General features: G+C 40.4%; 1 protein-coding gene across 1 annotated transcript in view; it reads right to left on the reverse strand.

The window, feature by feature from the left end:
• NCEH1 (neutral cholesterol ester hydrolase 1) overlaps window positions 1-23,327 on the reverse strand; it is a 42,518-nt gene that overhangs the window by 12,756 nt on the left and 6,435 nt on the right. Inside the window, exons 2-3 of the mRNA XM_010835267.1 lie at window positions 13,119-13,347; window positions 10,097-10,166 (exon numbers count right to left, since the gene is read on the reverse strand). Coding sequence (XP_010833569.1) covers window positions 10,097-10,166; window positions 13,119-13,347 — 299 coding nt within the window. The remainder of the gene's footprint in view (window positions 1-10,096; window positions 10,167-13,118; window positions 13,348-23,327) is intronic.

Raw genomic sequence — 23,327 nt, forward strand, 5'->3', positions numbered from 1 at the left:
GCCTATTTTTATGCCTTGAGATCTTTATCTACCTTGTTAGATAAAGATGAAGTTGTTAGATCTGTCCCCAGAATCTTGAGCCAATACCAATGATGTTAACTCAGGAGTTCCAGCTCATGGTTGTGCTTCATATGAAGTGATTTCATCCTCAACCCTTGCCTATCAGCTTCCTCAGATTATATATAACCTTCCAGAAGGCCATCCCCACACTGAAACAAAGCCATGACATCACTACCCACTCCTGTTAGCCTCAAGGATAAGGAGCAGTTGTGTCCAGACAGCCTCCCTGCTAGGAGAAGGAATTCCAAGAGAATCAAGAGTCCACCATATTTCTGAAGGCTCCCAGGTATACACCCATATTTCTTATTTTCCTTAGTTATTTCCAGAAGCATGAGTCCCTCCATTAGTCACCTCTCATGTTTCATTTCCTTAATGTTCTCATCCTCCTCCTTTCCTCCCAATCCCTCTCATTTCCCCACTTTGTACTTCCATGACCAACTCACTCTTTTAACTAGGTTCTGCTCATCCTTAGGAGTGCAATTCAAACCTTCGAACTAGGTAACATAGATGCCTCCATTACTACTTCCCTTTCTATTTCAAATCACTTATCACATTATTAACATTATTTGTTCAAGATTTGCTTTCCTGTCTAGACTGTATACGCTATGAGGGCAGAGTTTATGTTTGTCTCACTGTTATGCATCAGAATTTAACAAAATAGCTGGCACACTACAGGAAGTCAATAGATATTTATGGAATAGAAGAAGGAAGAAAGAGGAGACCTCTGAACATACTTTCCAAGAGAAACATCACAGTCATATGGTGTTGGCCATACCTCAACTAGAACATAAAGGTTATGTGGCTCTTCAGGGGTGGCTGGCCTGGATGGATCCTAATCACCTTAGCTCAATATTGCTGCAAAGAAAAGTTCTGTGAGTTCCAAACATGTTGATGAATAAAGTTGGACCTTTCTGTACATGGGCTAGGGCACTGAGTCTCCAGACTTGCCTAGTGCCTTTGAGCATCCAAGGCCCTTTCATCTCAGATGTCCAAACTGATTCTTGTAACAACTCTCTGAAGTCATTAACCCAACTCAAAGTGTATTTATTCATTCAGTTCAGTTCAGTTCAGTTGCTCAGTCAGTTTGACTTTTTGTGACACAATGAACTGCAGCAGGACAGGCCTCCCTGTCCATCACCAACTCCTGGAGTTTACTCAAACTCATGCCCCTTGAGTCGGTGATGCCATCCAACCATCTCATCCTCTGTCGTCCCTTTCTCCTCCCTCCTTCAATCTTTACCAGCATCAGAATCTTTTCAAACGAGACAGCTCTTCACATCAGGTGGCCAAAGTATCGGTGTTTCAGCTTCAACATCAGTCCTTCGAATGAATATTCAAGACTAATTTCCTTTAGAATGGACTGGTTGGATCTGACCTTTTCCAGTCCTATGGCCACTGCTGAGTTTTCCAAATTTGCTGGCATATTGAGTGCAGCACTTTCACAGCATCATCTTTTAGGATTTGAAATAGATCAACTGGAATTCCATCACCTCCACTAGCTTTGTTTGTAGTGATGCTTCCTAAGGCCCACTTGACTTAGCATTCCAGGATGTCTAGCTCTAGGTGAGTGATCATACCATTGTGATTATCTGGGTCATGAAGATCTTTATTGTAGAGTTCTTCTGTGTATTCTTGCCACCTCTTCTTAATATCTTCTGCTTCTGTTAGGTTCATACCATTTTTGTCCTTTATTGTGCTCATCTCTGCATGAAACATTCCCTTGGTAACTCTAATTTTCTTGAAGAGATCTCTAGTCTTTTGAATAAGTGTGTCAGGTATTTCACTGGCTCATAGGTGTATTGTTCTTCTGCTGTGACCTGCAGGGTTTCTGTAAAAGAAACCCTGCAGAAACCCTGTTTCTGTCAGACCCAACTGAACAAGTCAGACCCATTCTATTGTTCTATATTTAACTTCTTTTAAAAAAAATCTTAAAAACATCCTATCTATCTGTCTTTGTTTTATGATATGCCTAGGCTTAAAAGAACACTTGGAAGATAAGGCTCATGTGGAGAATCCTCATGGTGCCAAGTAAAAACAAGACCACCTTCTGTCCTTTCCTCAGGCCTTTGAGGAGCTGGAGCTACACAGGAAACCACTGAAGAGGCCCTGAGGCCAGTTCACTAGCACTGAGCTTCAGGGGCTTGATCTATAATGGGGTTTCATCTGCTTAAATAGCTGCAGTCTTCCTCTGACCAGCTGCCCAGGCCATATGATATAAAGGTTTACTTGATGCTTCCTGCAATATAAAAGTGCACCAGGGGCCCCTTGAGTGATCTGGGAGGCCCTGATGAGTATCCAGGATGGCCTGGAAGTTGTTCAGGGCTGTCTAGTGTCAAATTTGCTGAGGAGGCTGCCACTAAGACTCTTGTTCACAGGGTCAGAGCTGCTTCAGTGACTTTGGAGACTAGCCCTTCCAAGGGACTGGAGAGGCAAGGATTCCCTTAGGTTCCTGATCTAGAGTAGGGGCAAAGAAGAGATAAGCTGTGAATGGGATCTCAGCTGGCAGAGAGAGGCAGAGGGAAGGTAAGGTAAGGTCAGGGCATGGAAAGTGGCAAATGTTGCCATAAACCCATCACTCGTCATCATTAGCTTCCTTCAATGTTATATTTGTTTTTTCAATTATTTTTGATTATAGGTTATATCTTATATCTTATAAAGATATTGACTATAGTTCCCTGTGCTATAAGGTAAACCTCTGTTGCTTGTTGCATATCTACTTTTTAAAAATAAGAAATGTAGCATTCTATTGATACCAAGTCAAACAAGTAGAATCAAAATGTCATAAATTTTTTAGTTAGGCAAAAATTCGTAAGTTTTCTAAAATATATGTATTATACATACTATTTATGTATATGTACGTGTTTGTGTGCTTAGTTGTTCAGTTGGGTCTGACTGATTTGCAGAAACCCTGCAGGTCATAGCAGAAGAACAATACACCCGTGAGCCAGTGAAAGACCTGAGATACTTATTCAAAAGACAAGTGCCATCAATAGATAAGTAAAATGATGTAGAAGGTTGACTCCTATGTAAAGTCTTAATGGGACTTGGGGCCTCTCTTGTTTCCTTGGCTAATGTGGTTCTTGACAATTGTCTGGCCCTTGGTTGCCTTCCGGCAGAACAAGGCAGAGTTTGTACAATAACTAATACTTCCTGCTGCACTTGGATCAATGTGACAGGACAGTCACACACACACTAACTAAAAGTTAGTCACTCAGTCGTGTCTGATTCTTTGATACCCTAAAGAGCCCACCAAGCTCCTCTGTTCATGGAATTCTCCAGGCAAGAATACTGGAGTGGGAAGCCATTGCCTTCTCCAGGGGATCTTCTCGACCCAGGGATTGAACCCACATCTCTTGCATCTCCTGTGTTGCAGGGAGATTTTTTTTTTTTTTTTACCACTGAGCTACCAGGGAATCCCATATATATGTATACAAAAGTTTTTCTACTACTCTTGATAAAGGATGAGAAAGAACACCAAAAAAAAAAAAAAAAGAAGAGCTGGAAAAATTGGAAAACATAAACTATATGAAATGGGAGCACTGAATATAAAATATAAAAAGTGAAACAAACTAGATGAAAGTATAAAATCATCAAATAGTCCAGTTGTTTTTAAACATGACTGTTCATTAGAAACATATTTGGAGCTTTGGAGGAAAAAAAACAATACCTGGGCATTTGTATTTTTCAAAAAATTTCAAGGTAATTCTGATATGCATCTGGATTTTAAAAAGTGATTACAAGTTTTTCTATTAAATGGTAGTTTTGATGATATAGAATTCTATTATTTTTCTGTTTATCAATCATGATACAATGGTATTAAATGGGTAATAGTTACTTAATCACAATAAAAGAAGTTTATCAGTTTTCACAATCAATAGCCAGACAAAAAATAAAAGACAATTATAATTGTAAGCCATAGTGGGAATATGATTAACTTAACAATATAAAATAATTACATACAATTTGAGGGGTCAAGCAGAGTGATGTGGTAAGTGGAAGTGCATACATGCACATGTTTTTATCTGCCCATCCAGCTATGTCTTTTGGTTGGTGCATTTAATCCATTTACATTTAAGGTAATTATCAATATGTATGATCTTATTACCATTTTCTTAATAGTTTTGGGTTTACTTTCTGTAGGTCTTTTCCTTCTCTTGTGTTTCCTGCCTAGAGAAGTTCCTTTAACATTTGTCGTAAAGCTGGTTTGGTGGTGTTGAATTCTCTTAATTTTTGCTTGTCTGGAAAGCTTTTGATTTCTCCATCAAATCTGAGTGAGAGTCTTCTTGCTGGGCAGAGTATTCTTGGTTGTAGGTTCTTCCCCTTCATCACTTTAAATATATTGTGCCATTCCCTTCTGGCCTATAGAGTTTCTATTGAGAAATCAGCTGATAACCTGATGGGAGTTCCCTTATATGATATTTGTCATTTTTCCCTTGATACTTTTAGAATTTTACCTTTGTCTTTTAATTTTTGTGAGTTTGATTACTATGTGTACTGGGGTGTTTCTCCTTGGGTTTATCCTACCTGGGACTCTCTGTGCTTCCTGGACTTGGTTGACTATTTATTTCACATGTTAGGGAAGTTTTCAGCTATTACCTCTTCAAAAATTTTCTTATATCCTTTCTTTCTCTCTTCTTCTTCTGGAACCCTTATAATGAAAATGTTGGTGTGTTTAATGTTGTCCCAGAGGTCTCATAGGCTGTCTTCATTTTTTTTCATTCTTTCTTCTATATTCTGTTCTGCAGCAGTGATTTCCACCGTTCTGTCCTCCAAGTCACTTATCCATTCTCTGTCTTAGTTATTCTGCTATTGATTCCTTTTAGGCTATTTTTCATCTCTGTTTGTTCTTTAGTTCTCCTAGGTCTTTGATAAACATTTCTTGCATCTTCTCCATTCTGTTTCTGAGATTCTGAATCATCTTTACTATCATTATACTGAAGCTTATCTCCACTTCATTTGGTTGTTTTTCTGGGGTTTTATATTATTGTCCTTTCATCTGGGATATAACTCTGCTTTTTCAACCTTATTAACTTTCTCTAATGTAGTTTTCTTTCTAGCTGCTGTGGGATTGTAGTTCTCCTTGCTTCTTCTATCTGCCCTCTGGTGGATGAGGCTGAGATTTCTCTAAGCTTCTTGATGGGAGGGACAGGGTGGTAAAAGCTAGGTCTTGCTCTGGTGGGCAGGGCCTTGCTCAGTAAAGCTTTAGTCCAACTATATGCTGATGGGTGGGATTGCACTCCCTCCCTGGTAGTTGTGCCTGAGGCAACCCCGTCCTGGGGTCTACAGGCTCCTACTGCTTAGTCACATCAGTCGTGTCTGACTCCATGCGACCGCATAGACGGAAGCCCACCAGGCTCCTCTGTCCCTGGGATTCTCTAGGCAAGAATACTGGAGTGGGTTGCCATTTCCTTCTCCAATGCATGCACGCATGCATGCTAAATCGCTTCAGTCATGTCCGACTCTGTGCGACCCCATAGACGGCAGCCCACCAGACTTCTCTGTCCCTGGGATTCTCTAGGCAAGAATACTGGAGTGGGTTGCCATTTCCTTCTCCAAAATACCACCTAGTCTCACTCATATGTAGAATCTAAGAAACAAAACAAGCAAAATGAAAGACTACAGGCTCTATGGTGGGGTTAATAGTGACCTCCAAGAGGGCTTATGCCAAGAGGGACCTTCCAGGACTACCGCTGCCAGTGCCCCATCCTTGTGGTAAGCCCCTGCTGATCCAACCTCCATAGGAGAAGGTGTTTTGGTTCAGTTTCCTGTGGGGTCATTGCTCCTTTCCTCTGGGTCTTGGTGCACACAAGATTTTTTTGTACCCTCCAAGACTGGAGTTTCTGTTTCCCCCAGTCCTGTGGAAGTCCCATAATCAAATCCCACTGACCCTCAGAGTCAAATTCCCTGGAGACTCCCAGTTCCTTTGTCAGATCCCCAGGCTGGGAAGCCTGATATGGGGCTCAGAACCTTCACAACAATGTGAGAACGTTTTTGGTTTTACTATTCTCCAGTTTGTAGGTCACGCACCTGGCGGTTATGGGATTTGATCTTAATCTGATTGTACTCCTCCTACTATCTCACTGCGGCTTCTTGTCTTTGGATGTGGGGTATCATTTTTTGGTGGGTTCAAGCACCCTCCTGTCTGTGGTTGTTTGACAGTTATTTGCAATTTTGGTATTCTCACATAAGGAGATGAGCACACGTCCTTCTACTCCACCATTTTGAACCAGAAGCCCTTTAATGTTAGTTTAATGTTGGCTCAAAGAAGCATAGGAACCTAGGGTGTGAGTCCACCTGATTTATTTAATTCTTCACTCCACCTATGTGACTTCACACAGATTACTTAACTTTATCGACCTCAAATTCCTTATCTATGAGGAAAATTATCAAAATACTTATTTTGGATGACTTTTATGAGAGCTAAGCAAAACTCTTTATTCATTCATTCCATAAATAGGTATTAAATGCTCTTCTGGTGTTTTGTGACTAATTTTCAATGTGTGTTTGTTTGTTGCAGGGGGGTGGGGGGTGGGCCTGGGGTAGGAGAGGGGCTTGTCCCATACCTTCATCAAGCAATGCACCAAACATCAGTTGGGTGTCTTACAGTTCAACTCAATTCTGAGAGTATCTACCTGGAGATAGCATCAGATTCCACAGATTAAGGGATCAACATTTGTTCTCTGTGATTCAGTCAGTAAAGAATCTGCCTGCAATGCAGGAGACCACCTGAAATGCAGAAGACCTTGGTTCAATACCTGGGTCAGGTTGGGAAGATCCCCTGGAGAAGGAAATGGCAACTTACTCCAGTATTATTTCCTGGAAAATGCCATGGACAGGGAAGCCTGGTAAGCTACAGTCCATGGAGTCACAAAGAGTTGGACACAACTTAGTGACTAAACCACCACCTACAAAACTGTAGATCCCCCCCTACTTCAGACACCAGACACAAGCCCAAGTAATCACCTATGCTTCTCAGCAATTTATAGATGGGAGGTTAGAACAATCCCTCCAACTCAGGCTGCCAATCCCAAGTCCAAGTTATTACTTATACTTCTGACCACCTGGCTATAAATCAGAGGGTTCCACAACTTCCTCCTCAGGCTCAATTAATTTGCTAGAGCAGCTCACAGAACTCAGAGAAATGTTTTGCTCTCTAGGTTACTGATTTATTATAAAAGAATACAACTCAGGAATAGCCAGATGGAAGAGATATGAAGGGAAAGATACATGGGAAGGGTTCAGAGCTTCCACATCCTCTCACAGGTGTACCACTCTCCCATTTACATGTGGTCACCAAGTGGAAGCTTTCTGAACCCTGTCCTTTGGGTTTTCATGGAAGATTCATTACATAGGTATGACTGATTAAATCGCTGGCCACTGGCAATTGATTCAGCCTCCAGCCCCTCTCCCCTCCTCAGAGACCAGGCTGTAGGAAAGTTCCAGCCCTCTAATCACATAGTTGGTTCTCCTGGCAACCAGTATCCCCATCCTTAGGTGCTTCCAAAGGTCATCTCACTCACAAAACAAAGACATCTTTAATACTCTGAATACAGGAAATTTCAAGGATCTGGGGAGCTGTGAGCCAGGAACTTTGGATGAATACCAAGTACATATGAAAAATATATATTTGATCATCGGTATGACCAAACATATATCTCTTACAAATCACAATATCATAAATGTCCTCTATCTGCCAGGGACAATTCCAGACACTAATGATCAGCTATGAGCAAAACAGACAACCATCCCTAAAATCTCTGCCTTCACAAAATTTACATCTTCTATTTCTACCTGATACAATAAATACATAATAAGTTATATATATGGTCTGTCAGTCCACTGATAATTGGAGATAGTTTTGAAAATTTGGAGAATTATAATTGATAATTTTGGAGAAAAATAAAACAGAAGAAGAGTGGACTGAAATTTTAGGGGTGTGAAAGGAGGCCTTGTTGAAAGGATAATATTTGGACAAAGATCTGAAGGAGGAGAAACAGTATACACATAGCACCTGCACCATGCCTGCCATGGAACACCATGATTTTTGTGTGACTACAATCACTGCAGTTGTTAAAACTATTTTTCACATTCTTCAGTTCAGTTCAGTTCAGTTCAGTCACTCATTTGTGTCCAACTTTTTGTGATCCCATGAAATGCAGCACACTAGGCTTCCCTGTCCATCACCAACTCCCGAAGTATACTCAAACTCATGTCCATTGGGTCGGTGACATCATCCAATCATCTCATCCTCTGTCATCCCCTTCTCCTCCTGCCTTCAATCTTTCCCAGCATGAGGGTCTTTTCCAATGAATAAGTTCTTCCCATCAGGTGGCCAAAGTATTGGAGTTTCAGCTTCAGCATCAGTCCTTCCAATGAATATGCAGGACTGATTGCCTTTAGGATGAACTGGTTGGATCTCCTTGCAGTCCAGGGGATTCTCAAGAGTCTTCTCCAACACTTCTCAACACTTCTCAAAAGCATCAATTCTTCAGCACTCCGTGATCTTTACAGTCCAACTCTCACATCCATACATGACCACTGGAAAAATCAAAGCTTCGACTAGACCGACCTTTTTGGCAAAGTAATGTCTCTGCTTTTTAATATGCTGTCTAGGTTGATCATAGCTTTTCTTCCAAGGAACAAGAGTCTTTTAACTTCATGGCTTAAATCATCATCTGCAGTGATTTTGGAGCCCAAAAAATAAAGTCTGCCACTGTTTCCACTGTTTCCCCATCTATTTCCCATGAAATGATGGGACCAGATGCCATGATCTTCGTTTTCTGAATGTTGAGCTTTAAGCCAACTTTTTCACTCTCCTTTTTCACTTTCATCAAGAGGTTCTTTAGTTCTTCTTCACTTTCTGCCATAAGGGTGGTGTCATATCTGAGGTTACTGATACTTCTCCCAACAGTTTTGATTCCAGCTTGTGCTTCAGTCCAGCATTTCTCTTGATGTACTCTGCATATAAGTTAAATAAGCAGGGTGACAATATACAGTCTTGACATACTCCTTTCCCGATTTGGAACCAAACTGTTGTTCCATGTCCAGTTCTAACTGTTGCTTCCTGACCTGCATATAGATTTCTCAAGAGGCAGGTCAGGTGGTCTGGTATTCCCACCTTTCAGAATTTTCCACAGTTTGTTGTGATCCACACAGTCAAAGGCTTTGGCATAGTCAGTAAAGCAGAAGTAGATATTTTTCTGGAACTCGCTTACTTTTTCAATGATCCAGTGGATGTTGGCAATTTGGTCTCTGGTTCTTCTGCCTTTTCTAAATCCAGCTTGAACATCTGGAAGTTCACGGTTCTCGTACTGTTGAAGCTTGGCTTGGAGAAGTTTCAGCATTACTTTGCTAGCACGTGAGATGAGTCCAATTGTGGGGTAGTTTGAGCATTCTTTGGCATTGCCTTTCTTTGGGCACATTCTTCTTAGTTTCCCAGTTCAGTTCAGTTCATTTGCTCAGTCATGTCTGACTCTTTGTGACCCCATAAATAGCAGCACACCAGGCCTCCCTGTCCATCACAAACTCCCGGAAAAACAGCTAATACAGAACTGGTAGAAGCAACTCAAAACACTGATATTAATTCTAACAATGATAATAATAGGCTATACTAAGAATAGTGAACACATCACTGTTTACAAGGTCTGAGTTATAGAACCTGACTCCAGGAGAATACCTTTTCCAACTCTTGGATGTAGGACAGATTCTCTTAAAGTGCTTATTGGTTTTTAGATATAAAAGGTGGTAATCAAACTGATTGCATAGATAATGGATTGTATATTTCTCTCAAAATCTCAGTTAATTCCTTTTCCAGAAGTTTCTAAAACTAAAGTAAAAAAAAGATAATTTGAGGCATTATAAAGCTAGTTGAAGAAATTCTAAGTTACATCAGAAATCATTTTTTGTGACCTCAGGAAGATCAGTTCACCTCTCTGGACTTTAATTTTACATTTTATCACTTATAAAATAAAGTAACTAAATAGTTACTTAGGATCCTTTGTTAAATTTCCTTGTATGACAATTATTAATTACTTACTCAATGGAGACAATGACAGCATTCAATTCCTCAGCCATGGCTGTGCACAGTTCATCATAATACCTGATTTCTAAAAGAGACAAGAGAGCAATCACTCACTATAATGCAGTCTATTTAATACTGTCCATTCTTAAATTCTGCTAACTGACTCAGACTTGAGTTATTAATGGTAAGAATAATAAAAAGTAAATATGAACATACATCTCATTAACAGAGTTACAAGTACAAATGCAAAAGAATTAACCTGGTTTCTGATAAAATGCAATTGCTATAAATAATAGGAAAGCCATACAAGATTACCTTCAAATGTGTTGTTAACTAAAAATTTCTTTCATAATCGTCTATATAAAGTACATTAGATCATCACAGCACTGTTTACAATAGCCAGGACATGGAAGCAACCTAGATGTCCGTCAGCAGATGAATGGATAAGAAAGCTGTGGCACATATACACAATGGGCTATTACTCAGCCATTAAAAAGAATACATTTGAATCAGTTCTAATGAGGTGGATGAAACTGGAGCCTATTATACAGAGTGAAGTAAGCCAGAAAGAAAAACACCAATACAGTATACTAACACATATATATGGAATTTAGAAAGATGGTAACGATAACCCTGTATGCGAGACAGCAAAAGAGACACAGATGTATAAAACAGTCTTTTGGACTCTGTGGGAGAGGAAGAGGGTGGGAAGATTTGGGAGAATGGCATTGAAACATGTATAATATCATATATGAAACGAATCGCCAGTCCAGGCTCAATGCATGATACTGGATGCTTGGGGCTGGTGCACTTAGACGACCCAGAGGGATGGTATGGGGAGGGAGGAGGGAAGGGGGTTCAGGATGGGGAACACGTGTATACCTGTTGCAAATTCATGTTGATGTATGGCAAAACCAATACAATATTGTAAAGTAATTAACCTCCAATTAAAATAAATAAATTTATATTAAAAAATTACATTAGATTCATTCTGATTTTGTAATTCTTCAAAGAGATATGCCTTTCTAAAAATCATAGTGAATAAGCAGTTCCTCCTTAGAACCCCAACATTTTTCTTTTAATACCCTCATTTGCTGTGATTCAGAAAAGTCACCAACTTGAAAACTATGGTATTCCGTTTAAACCAACATACAACAAATAGAGTTTTAGGAAGTCTTAGCATTTCTTAGAAAGAGAATCCAAAAGTTTTTACATATTTTAATATGTAACACTTTAATCCCTTGTTCTTTGGATATATTAATATTCTTACATTAAGTGCTAGATCGTCTCAACAGAAAGCCACAGAATACCTTATTTATAGACTTTCCAAGGCAGTATTAGAACCAGAAGTTCAATAACTACATAAACAGTTGCATATCTCCTCCAGACTGAGCCTTTCCTCTCTGACGGGACTGATGAGTCAAAATTGTGTGGAAAAGGCTAGGCTGACTCATAATCCATACCATTCCTGGCACTTCCACATCCTGGCCTCTGGTGTACTGTCTCTCCTGGCAAGCGTCCAATGCTACAGATGCTATCCTTTCTAGGGCAGAGACTCTGTTTTACTCATTTTTGTATTCCCATCATCTAGCACACATTAGAGTGACCAAAGGTCCAGGTTTGCACACAACTGTTAGAGGTTCTATACCCAAAGTCCTATAACCCAGGAAACCTCTCAGCCCTGGGCAGACCTACATATTCAGTAATCATCTGTTGGAAATATGAAAAAATATTCTTTTATTCAGTAATCATCTGTTGGAAATATGAAAAAATATTCTTTTATTCATAAAAGAATAAAAGAATAAGTGATGAATATGGAGTTAAATGAAATGAGATTACTAGAGAAAGTTACACTTTTTGGCCTTTGCCACATTTTTTTTTTTTTTAAGACAAACCAGAACAAGTTGCCTTTGCCTTTTTTTTTTTTTTTTTAATTTACTGTTATTTATTTATTTCATTTCCTTGGTGGCTCAGCCAGTAAAGAATCTGCCTGCAAAGGAAGTGACCCAGGCTCAATCCCTGGGTCAGGAAGACCCCCTGGAGAAGGGTATGGCAACCCACTCCAGTATTCTGGTCTGGAATTCCTTGGACACAGAAGCCTCGTGGGCCACAGTTCATGGAGTTGCAAAGAGCTGGACATGACCGAGTGACTAAAAACAACAACATTTATTTATTTGGCTGCACTGGATTTTAAGTGTGGCATGTTGCAGCATGTGGGATGTAGTTCCCTGAAGCCAGGCGCCCTGTATTGGCAGTGTGGAGTCTTAGCTACTGGACCACCAAGGAAGTCCCACCATAGCCTTTAACCTTAATGGATGAAAATAATTTCTGGGCTGAAGATGAGAAAGTAGCTCCGTAATAATTATGAGCAGAGGTAAGGCCCTTATCTGTCCTCCTTAATATGCTTTTCACTGGCTGCTCCACTTGGCTGCCTGCGATTTTTAATGTGTATTCTGCTCATGAAAGTTATCCAATGCTAAAAAGAATGTTCTTGAACTTTTCAAGGTCATTATCCCTTTAACTGGGGCATACGTTTTATATTTTCATCTTTGGTTTCATAAGCAGATGAAATGTTGATGAATTAACATGTACACACAGAAATCCTTGTTCTATTTCATAGAAAGATGTCTTCAGAACACAAGTTGGTCTAGAGCTACAGATACCTGCCTCATATTCTGGCCCAACTTTACCTTGTTTGGGTATAGAAAGCAGCCTCACTACTTCACAATAAGTTAGTGTATGATTTAGATTACAGGAAATATTTTCAAAACAGTCTGCCTGAATTAACAAACAGGCAAAACTCTTGGTGTAGGGTAGCTATATAATTAATCATCCAAACCAGGATCCTTTCAAGAATGGAAAGTGGGGAGGAGGGGGTGCTATGAATAACTTTGCTTGGATGGTAGGGATAACTGGGACTGCCAGGGGGTCGAAGTCCAGTGGTCCCCTTCTCCTCACCCAGTAAGAAAGTCAACCCAGTCATACATCTCTGCCAGGGCCGGCCACAACCCCAAACAGCCTAAAGGTGAGGACATACTTGCGCTTGCCAAGGCCCAGCCTCCTCCATGGATGTAAACAACGCTGCGTTTCAGAGGCTCTTCTGGTTTTGGAGGGCCTTCAAACACTCTGACTTCCACACCATCAAAGTCAGTGTCGGTCACCTTCACCTGAGCAGACGACCATGCGCTTTTCTTGCCAAAAGAAACGATGATGAAGTTCAGCGCAAGCAGATGATGGCTGAGGCCCAGGAAGTGTATCAGGTTGCTCTGGAGGATGAGGGGAGGATGAAGGAGAGCGTGCGTCAGCTTTGTTGTCACCTGAGCCAAACTCACCAACCCTCAGCATTTGAATTCTTACATGCAATTGCCACTACGCTTGAGGACTCACTGGCCACTTTCAATAAAATAACACAATGTATCTATCTTTCTTTCCTTGAGCTTCCAGAGTATTTTCTTATATGAGATCTTCTTTGATCTTCAGATAATCTCTGAGTGGGAAATATGTCACTAGTCTTGTTTTATGAAGTAGGCTTAGGAATTAGCTGAATGTGCCCATCTTGCTGGTTAATTGGAAGTTCTGCAACTCAAACCTGGGAACTGTGAATTCCAGTTTTTAGTCCCTTTCCTCACCCTAAATTAGCACATCACATTTCCAATAACATACTAGGAGTGAAGGAAGAATACTTTATTTGAATACACATAAAAGACTCTTTGCGACCCCATGGACTGTAGCCTACCAGGCTCCTCTGTCCATGGGATTTCCCAGGCAAGAGTACTGGAGTGGTTTGCCATTTCCTTCTCCAGGGGATCTTCCTGACCCAGGGATCGAACCCAGGTTTCTCACATTGTAGGCAGACGCTTTACTGTCTGAGCCACCAGGGAAGATCCCAACTTTATCTCCTAGTGGCTCTCAAACCTTGAAGGGGAGCAGCTGAAGATTTAACAGTGTGCTTCTGTAGAATATGAAACAGAACACTGATGATTAGTGAAATATTTAATGCCATCATAAGATCAAGAAGACAATGTCATGAGTAGAAATAAGAGCTATATGTAGTCTGCAATACACCATAATACAGCTTCCCAGCACATGCATAGAGCACACTGTTATGCCTTGAAGAGGACACAGATGTGCTGTGACACTGATCCTCTCTGTCCCTGGGCAGCCAAGTTCCTGAGCCGTTTACCCCACTGTCTCATATAAAATATTATTACTGTATACATATGCCCTGCCATGAAAAGAGCTGGAAAGACTGCATTATAGAACAATTAGCCAGTGTTCATGAAAAGCAAGAACCAGAAGCGATTTATCTAACCATGAACAGTTTTTCCAGCAATTCCATTAATATCTATTGGCTGCCAATATATGCAACAGCAAAGCAAATGAATATTAATAAAATAACTCAATTTCAGTGTGTATCGACCAATTTATTGAAAAAGTTCAAACAACTTTTACTGTTCTTGATATGAAACAAATAAATGTGTTTGTGCACACACACACATATACAGAGGAGTCTAATCATAAGATTAAAGGTTTAAAGTCTTTGGCAAACTAGGAAGAGGTAATCATCATTTGAGTTTTGTGGTAACACATCAGTCTAATGGGGGAATGCGGAGATTCACTGGGACCTAGTTGAGAATCTCTGTATTCACTAAGATTTCTAGACTTCACATGATAAACCCTTGTGAATTAACAGAGAACACACAAGATCAATTCTATTTCTCACAGCCAAAGTAGCTCAATAGGCATGAAACAATAAAATATGAAGAAAGAAATGGCAGGCTTGCCTCAGTTACTTTATGGACTACATTTTTTGCTTTTAGCTAAATGAAGACTTTCTTAAATACTTAAAACAAATTATATGAGTTTCTTCACTAAAGGAAAGCTGTAAAACAAGTGAACTGTCTTTACAAAACAGATTACAGTAGATTATTCATTTTACATAGAATCCACCCCTGGTTTCCCTTATGTATTGGATGCTCTGATTGCATGCAGACTTACCTCAATCTGCCCATACCTTTCCTAAAGCACTTCTACTGTATTAGCTTATGATCACTGACATTAAATGGGGTTTCTGAACAACTATCTGCATTGTTCACAACATTGACAAGGGACAAAAGTGCTCACTGGAGAAGGGACAGTTTGTTTATGAAGGAGAAAAAGGTAAGTAGATGCATCTTAGGCTAGATGGGTGTAAAAATTGTGCTAATATTTGGAATTCATTGATAAATTTGAGAATGAAAAATCATTATCCTACAGATAATAGTGAGTTTGTTTCAAAATTTGAAAATAGAGATAATCAAACAGTAATCTGTCATTAACCAATTTATTATTACTATTATTAATAATAGTTATCACTGCCTGAGTGCCTACAGTGTAAGGAGAGGTTGTTGAATTCTGGCTACAGTTCTATTATTTTCCTCCTTCTGAGGAAGAGAGAAAAGAAGCTTAGAGATTAACCAGTATAGAAGCTGGATTCCAGGAACTATGAGAGGGCTGCAGGACATACAGAATTACCTTAGAGATGCTTGTTGAGAACAGTGTGCGCCCAGGAAGCTGCTCTGAAAACTATCCAGGATAGGATGACATTCTCATGTGTATGTGATATTGTGTGGCATGATAAAACTGTGAATGGTATGCAACGTTTCCCCCTAATATCAGTTGCTTTCCTTAGCTTTTCTCACTGCTCCCCTCCTATCCCTACTGTCTGGCAAATAAAATCAGTAGCCAAGCCTTTCTGTAGTTGTTACCTCAAGGAAGGGATATGAGAACAAATAGCAAAGAAACAGGAGTGTTTTCCTGCTTTTAATTTTCAAAAGCCTACATCCTTTGGAAAATTGAAACAAAAAACAGACATCAATTTAGAAGACTGCATGATGAATAAGAAGTCGCCTGAACAGAAAGTGAATCTCCAAACTAGGTGGTGGCAGATGGAAGGAGAAAGTATTGGAGATGAAATGAGGAATGTAAGGATTGATATCTGAGATTCAACGAAAAAAGAATCTTGGGACACAGCAACCCTCAGATGTGTCTATGGAATCTGAGAGCAATAGACATGTGTCTCATGCCCAAGACAGAACCCTGGAAAAAGGCAAGACTCTCGGGAAGACTGACTTCAGGATATGTCTCGGAAGGTGGTGCCTCAAATGACCTCACAGAGCTCCTTGGGCTCCAGATGGTGCAGGAGCAGCAGAAGAATTCCATGTGCCCCAAAGGCACAAAAATAGCAAGGTTGCATGAATGTCTTGCAGACGTTTCTGAGACAACTCCATTATCCACGGCCCATGATGCATTCTCAAGGGTCCAACAGGAATAGAAGAGAGCACTAATAGATCTGAAAGGCTCTCATAAGTAAGAACAAAGGATATCCCAGGGCAACTTGTAGGAACCAAACACCAAGGACCAGGTGGAACAGGAATGTGGGCTGAGGATGTGTACCCAAATGCCTCCCCCCACCACCCAAAGTATTATGTCTCAACATATAAAACACCCCAAAACCTGAAAGAAAACAGTGATGGAGGAATACCTAAATTCATTGGAATTAAGTTCTACCTAAAGAATAAAGGCTTGAAATATAGATCAAGTTATACTTCTTGCATTGAGTTCATGAAATGAGATTCAGATCCACCCAAGAGACATTCTCAAGTTGTTGTTTCCTGAAACCTTTTTAGAAGTAGCCAGAAAACTCCAGTAGCACAAAGAAGCATTCCAAGCGTTAAGAGTTTAATGGGTTGTGAATTGACCCAGTCTTGGCTGGCTTAAGTACCCTAAGGCAATGCTAGATGTCTTAAAACTTGCCCCATAACTATTCCAGGATCTAGAAGGGAATTCTGCCTGATGAGGTGGAGATACTCATTACACCTTACTAGAACCAGTTATACAAAATAGGTTGGCCACGGGTTCCCTACCTGGGTCTGATGACCAAAGGTCATAGGACAAGCAAAATGAAAGGAAGTCAAGCAAAAACTATACTCTGCTTAAATTATACTCTGTTCATTTTTGTGTTTATGAATGGGATTGTTCTCTGCTAATTCATTTATCATTCAAATAAGAAAATATATTCAATGGACAGGGAAACTTAAGGGGGAGAAAAAGACAATCTTCTGGAGCTTAGAGAAATAGAAGAGAACCAAGAACTGTAAATGAATAGCTGATGTTAGTTAGTTAAGTAATACAAGTTTAGTAAGAGAAACCTAGATAAAGGGTTGCACAAGCCCAGAGAAGGAAGGAATTACTTGTGCCTCTTCTTGATGAGATGAAATTCAGTAAGGCATCTATTTTGAATTGTGCCTTAATAGAAGATGAAGGGGCTTCCCAGGTGGCTCAGTGGTAAAGAATCCACCTGCCAATGCAGGAGATTTGGGTTTAATCCTTGGGTCGGGAAGATCCCCTGGAGAACGAAATGGCAACCCACTAAACATTCTTGCCTGAGACAATCCCATGGACAGAGGAGCCTGGCATGCCCCAGTCCATAGGGAGCAAATAGTCAGACATGATTGAGTGTACACACACACAAGATGAAGTGCGAACAGTAAGGAAAAGGATAGGAAACCAAGATGTGCAAGTGTTTGACAAATGCCTATGGGAAGAAAATGTAATCAAGGGAAGTGGAGGCATGCAGAGCATGGCAATAAAGGCTCAATGTAAGAGGCATGTCAGTGTCAGGTTTTATTTCCGAGGGGTCCAAAAACACTGCTGACAGTGACTTCAGCCATGAAATTAAAAGACGCTTGCTCCTTGGAAGAAAAACCATGACAAACCTAGACAGTATATTAAAAAGCAAAGACATCACTTTGCTGACAAAGGTCCATATAGTCAGAGCTATGGCTTTTGCAGTAGTCAAGTACAGATGTGAAAGCTGGACCATAAAGAAGGCTGAATGATGCTTTTGAATTGTGGTGTTGGAGAAGACTGCTGAGATCCTTGGACTGCAAGGAAAACCAACCAGTCAAACCTAAAGGAAATCAACCCTGAATATTCATTGGAAGGACTGATACTGAAGCTCCAGTACTTTGGCCACCTGATGCAGTCAACTCACTAGAAAAGACCCTGATAATGAGAAAGACTGAGGGCAAAAGAAGAAGGCAGCAGAGGGTGAAAATGGTCGGATGGCATCACTCAATGGACATGAATTTGAAAAAACTTCAGGAGATAGTAAAGGACAGGGAAACCTGGCATGCTGCAGTTGATGGGGTTGCAAAGAATTGGACACAACTTAGCAACTGAACAATAAAAACAACAAGCCTCGAGGGAAGCACTGTCATTATTCCACTTTTATAGATAAGGAAACTAAACCTTTTAAGTTTTAAGTTACTTAAGAGTTTAAGGAACTTGCCCAATTAGTCTCATGACGAGTAAATGGTAAAGCTATGATTTAAGCCCTGTAGCAGGAGCCAACATCAGGCTAGGTAAAAATTTTCTACAGTTGTATAGAAATCCATGAATTTGAGAGCATTAGCAGATTGACAAGATTAAAGGTGAAAATCAAAAAATAAAAAACTGCACACTACTATTGGAGTATACTGCAGACGACTGCCAAAAATCAGACTAAGACCAAACATATTAATTTTGTGATGGGTTATTATTCCAAGTGTTTTACATATTAACTACTGTGGGATGATGACAAACAATAAAGCTTTGGATACATTATCATTTGCAACCTTCAAAATAACTTCAGGAGCTAAGTATTATGACCAGTTACTAGATCAGGAAACACTCATAGGTTAAATACATGGTCATAATCACACAGCTAGTATAGCTCAAGTTGGGATTTGAGCACAAGTCTCCCTGACCCCCAAATCCATGCTCTAGAACACTATGAAAATGGACCCTCGAATTCTGTAAATAAACCGTCAGTACCATGAGGTTTAAATAAAGATTGATAGTCAATTAAATATGGGACTCAACTAAATATTCTTTCTTTAAAATTCAAAATACATGTCAGTATGATAGGGATTCTGAAATGTTTCACCATTAAAAAAGAAACCCTGATTAACTCTGTTTAACTCAGCATTTCCTAGTCTTATTTACCAATGAACACTTTTCAGTGTATAACATATACTAAAACCCTTCTAGGACTAAAATTTGTAAACAGTACATAGCAGGCTCCTTGCCCACGAGATGCTTTTTCAATGCGGATTTACACAAAAGATTTGCGGGTGGAATAAGAAGGGGAAAAAAGGGAGACTGAACAATCTAACAGGAAGCTGTGGAAGATAGCTGAAAGGGCTATGGAATCCAGCAGGCCAGGTTCACAGCCAGCCTCCCAGGCAGTCCCGTCTGTGAACCACTCAACCTCAGTGAGTTTCTATGTCCCTTAACTGAGGACATTAACTACTATTTCACAAGGTGACTGTGTTTATTATTCAATAAATGTATCTATTATTATGCAGGCACCTACCAGTAATCTTATTCTATTAAAAGTCAATCATCTTTTAAAAGCAAAATTGATTTGTCTTGTGAAGAAAATCAAGGAAGCAGGGATTACGGCTCCTCTGGACTGGCTTCTCTCCAACAGCCATGAAATGGAAGTGACTGAAACCTTAGGATAGAGTGACTCTATTTTTAGAACTGATGCATAAAGTAGGAACAGTGAAATAAACATCTTGTGTTTTAGGAAAGTAGACTTCAGAATGGTCAAGAAAAAGGTAATTTGTGTCCCAGGGCAGGGACAATATTATAGGACAGGTGGCACAGAAGAGTGTCGGTCAAATTAATTTCTCATGGGGCATTCATCAATTATCCATTCTGGAGGAAAAGAGAAAAAGAGAATGATACCAAATAAATGTGGGAATTTGCCAGTTATCTTTTAAGGAGGTGGCCTGTAATATAACTAACATTTAGCTAGAAACACATGATTCATTACAAATTTAAAAACAACCATAAATCTACAAAAATATTCTGAGGAAATCAGAAACCCAGAAAACAGCAAGGCTTGCAAAAAACAAACCAGAAAAAAGTTTCAAAGGACAATAAAAAGCCATTTTGGGATAAGTTCAGAGTCAGAAGCACAGGAAAGCACCAGTTCTGATGTTTGGGGCAAATGAAGTAACAGGGAGGACTGAAAGAAAGCAGAACTATGAATTCTTACTTCCTCTATCACGCATTATCTTCAAACCCCTCTCCCCACTCAAAAACCCAAAAAACAAAAATACCAAAATAGTAAGAGAAAAATTATGTCTATGATAGGTGAGGAAGCTTATGATTTGGTGGGGAGTTTGTATGTAAAGAAATATCAACATTAGGGAACATACAAGGGCCATAAAAGAAAAACAAAATGCTAGCAGTGTATGAAGGAGAGAGAGATGAAGGTTGACTGGGGAAGAGGGGAAGTTTCCAAAAGAAATGATCTTTGAGTGGGTGTTGAAAGATGTGTGGGGTGTTGGCTAAAGTAAGAGGGTGGGAGGGCATGTGAGGCAGAGGTGACAACAGGCAGAGAGGTGTCAGGCTGGTCATGGGGACACTGTGAGGCTAGATTCAGCAGACCGGTACCAGTTTGGAGCAGGCCCTAAGTGCTAAAGAACTTAGTGCTTTCATTCTGCCACTATCCTAGAGAACAGGAATTCCACCTGGTGTGAGGGGTGGGAGCTGGTTCCCTGGAGGATTAACAGTAAACTCTGAGCAGAGCAGGGAGCACAGCAATCATTCTATAACTTTGAGTTGATTATGCTGATGAATGCATGTCACATAAATGCAGGCTGAGCATATGTCCAAATTCGTCTGGGAATAGTTCTGGTTTAAAATGGTTGTCCTGTCATGATTGTCAATAGCAACCCCTATTACTCTCAGACATGGCATGGTTTGAATAATAAATTTTGAGGCTACACTAGGTACATGCAACTTTGAGGCTACCCTAGGTACATGCCACTTGGGGACAATCTCTCTGTGTTTAGTAGCAATATACATGTATTTAAAGAGTTACAAACTATAGGGCTTCCCCGGTGGTGCAGTGGTAAAGAATCTGCCTGCCAATGCAGGAAACACAAAAGATGCGAGTTCAGTCCCTGGGGTTGGGAAGATCCCCTGGAGGAGAGCATGGCAACCCACTCCAGTATTCTTGCCTGGAAAATTCAATGGACAGAGGAGCCTGGCAGGCCACAGTCCATGTAGTAGCAAAGAGCTGGACGTGACTGAGTGACTGAGAGTACAAACTATAGCAAAGAGAGCTTCCTTACAGTTTGCATGCTGTGCCATTAGCAGCCAACAGGCAGGCTGCTAACGGGTTACAGATGAGCTATAAGACGCTGAAAGTTAGGTGTTTTATAGAGGTAAAAACTTAAAAGCATTTTTTATAACTATTCAAAATCTATCAGAGTTGGCATTCTCTTTGAGAATGCTTTGTATAATTTTCTTTATGAATCCTGTGAATTCTGTCATTCAAGTCCTTACAGATTCCCCTAGTATTTCCTCTATGTTCCCCTGGCGTGTTTTACAAAGGTCATCACATCTCTTACAGGAAAAAAGTCTGGAAAACACCAGCGTAGATTTATTTAATAGCTGTAGATCAAAAAAAAGTCAGGATACAATGTACCCATAATAAAGTTATCATGAGCATACCCACATGCATCCCTGCAGCTATGAGTACCTGTCAGAGAGACAGCACCAGAGACAAAAATCTATCATGCAGGACTTTGTTTTCAGGTCACTTGGCCCAGCCGTGAAAAAACGAAATTAAGAGTCTAGCAATTTTCATTCCAGTCCTGTTTTGCCACTATTACTCATGTGAACTTGGGAGTGTCATTGACCCTTTCAGAACCTGTTTCCTCACTCGACAAATGGAAATAACTAATGTCAGCCACTTATTTACTGTAAAAGTAAAATGAGATCATGTAAGTGAAACCCTTTGTAAAACCTGCAGTGCTATAAAAATGTAAGGTATAACCAAAGAATTATGTTCTTCAGGGTCTCATTCTCTTAGGGCTGGCCTTCTCTTCCTCTCACTGGTGAGCTCCTGGGGTTTTCTTGGTAGGATCCCCCCATCCTCCTCTCACTCTAAACACATTCATTCCCACTGCTCGCACCATTACCCATGCACTGACCTCTGCCAAGCCCGTATCTTAAGCTCAGCGCTCTCTCTCTCCCCCAAATTCAAACTATTTATGAACAGCTACACTTAAACTGGTCCCATGGACACTTCAAAGCAAGGTACCAAACTCTATGACCTTCACCCTCAGACCTGCTCCTTTTCCTAATCAGGCTTGTTATCAACATTCACCCAGTTACTACAGAGTCTGTCCCAGAAGTCATCTTTGACTCCTTTCTCTCCTTCACTCTTGCAGTCAGCAACTCTGGCCAGCCTCACTCCAAACCCGTCCCATTTTATTAGTTCATGCTCTCCCCTCTCATCTGGATAATTGCTTCTCAAGTGGTCTTTTGCCCTCATTTATTTTCTTAAACTCTAGTCTCTATACTGCCACTGAGAAAACCGTTCTCATATACAGATCTGACCATGTGATTTCCCTGCTAAAATCCTTTCAGTGGCTCCTTCCTGGCCCACAGAACCCTTCATTACCTGGCCTGTGCTTCCTTTCGACCTCACCTCTCTGACTTCTGAGCTTTGCACTCCAGAGCCACTAGGAACTACTTTTAGGGCCTTAGGTTGTACCATCCTCTCCCACTGGAACATTCCCTTTGTCTGGGATGCCCTTTCCCCCCTCCTTTCTCTCCTTCTTGTCTTCCTCACCTCTTTCACTCAGCTGGCTCTTATGGAAAGTCAACCTAGCACAACGGTTGAGCTCTTAAACTCACAGTAACACAGGCTCCACCTCTTACAAGTTTTGTTATCAAAAGCAAGTTACTTTTCTTTACAGTTCAGCTTCCTCCTTTGTAAAATAAGGAAAATAAGAACACTTATCTCACAGAATTATAGCACAAACTAAATGAACTGTATGTAAAGCACACAGCACAGTATCTGGCACAGAGTAAATGCTCAGGATATGCTTAATAGACGTTATTTTTACTGTAAATGGGCTTCCCTGGTGGCTCAGATGGTAAAGAGTCTGCCTGCAGTGTGGGACACCCAGGTTTGATCCCTGGGTCAGGAAGATACCCTGGAGAAGGAAATGGCAACCCACTCCAGTATTCTTGCCTGGAAAATTCAATGGACAGAGGAGCCTGGCAGGCTAGAGTCCATGAGGCTGCAAAGAGTCGGACATGACCGAGCGACTTTCTTTACTGTAAATGCTCACTCAGCTTTGATAATTCAGAGCTGATATCAGTGTGAAAGGGAAACATCTGCTCCTGATGCCAA

The sequence above is a fragment of the Bison bison genome, unplaced genomic scaffold (genome assembly GCF_000754665.1).
Source record: "Bison bison bison isolate TAMUID 2011002044 unplaced genomic scaffold, Bison_UMD1.0 scf7180017864040, whole genome shotgun sequence".
Taxonomy (NCBI): domain Eukaryota; kingdom Metazoa; phylum Chordata; class Mammalia; order Artiodactyla; family Bovidae; genus Bison; species Bison bison.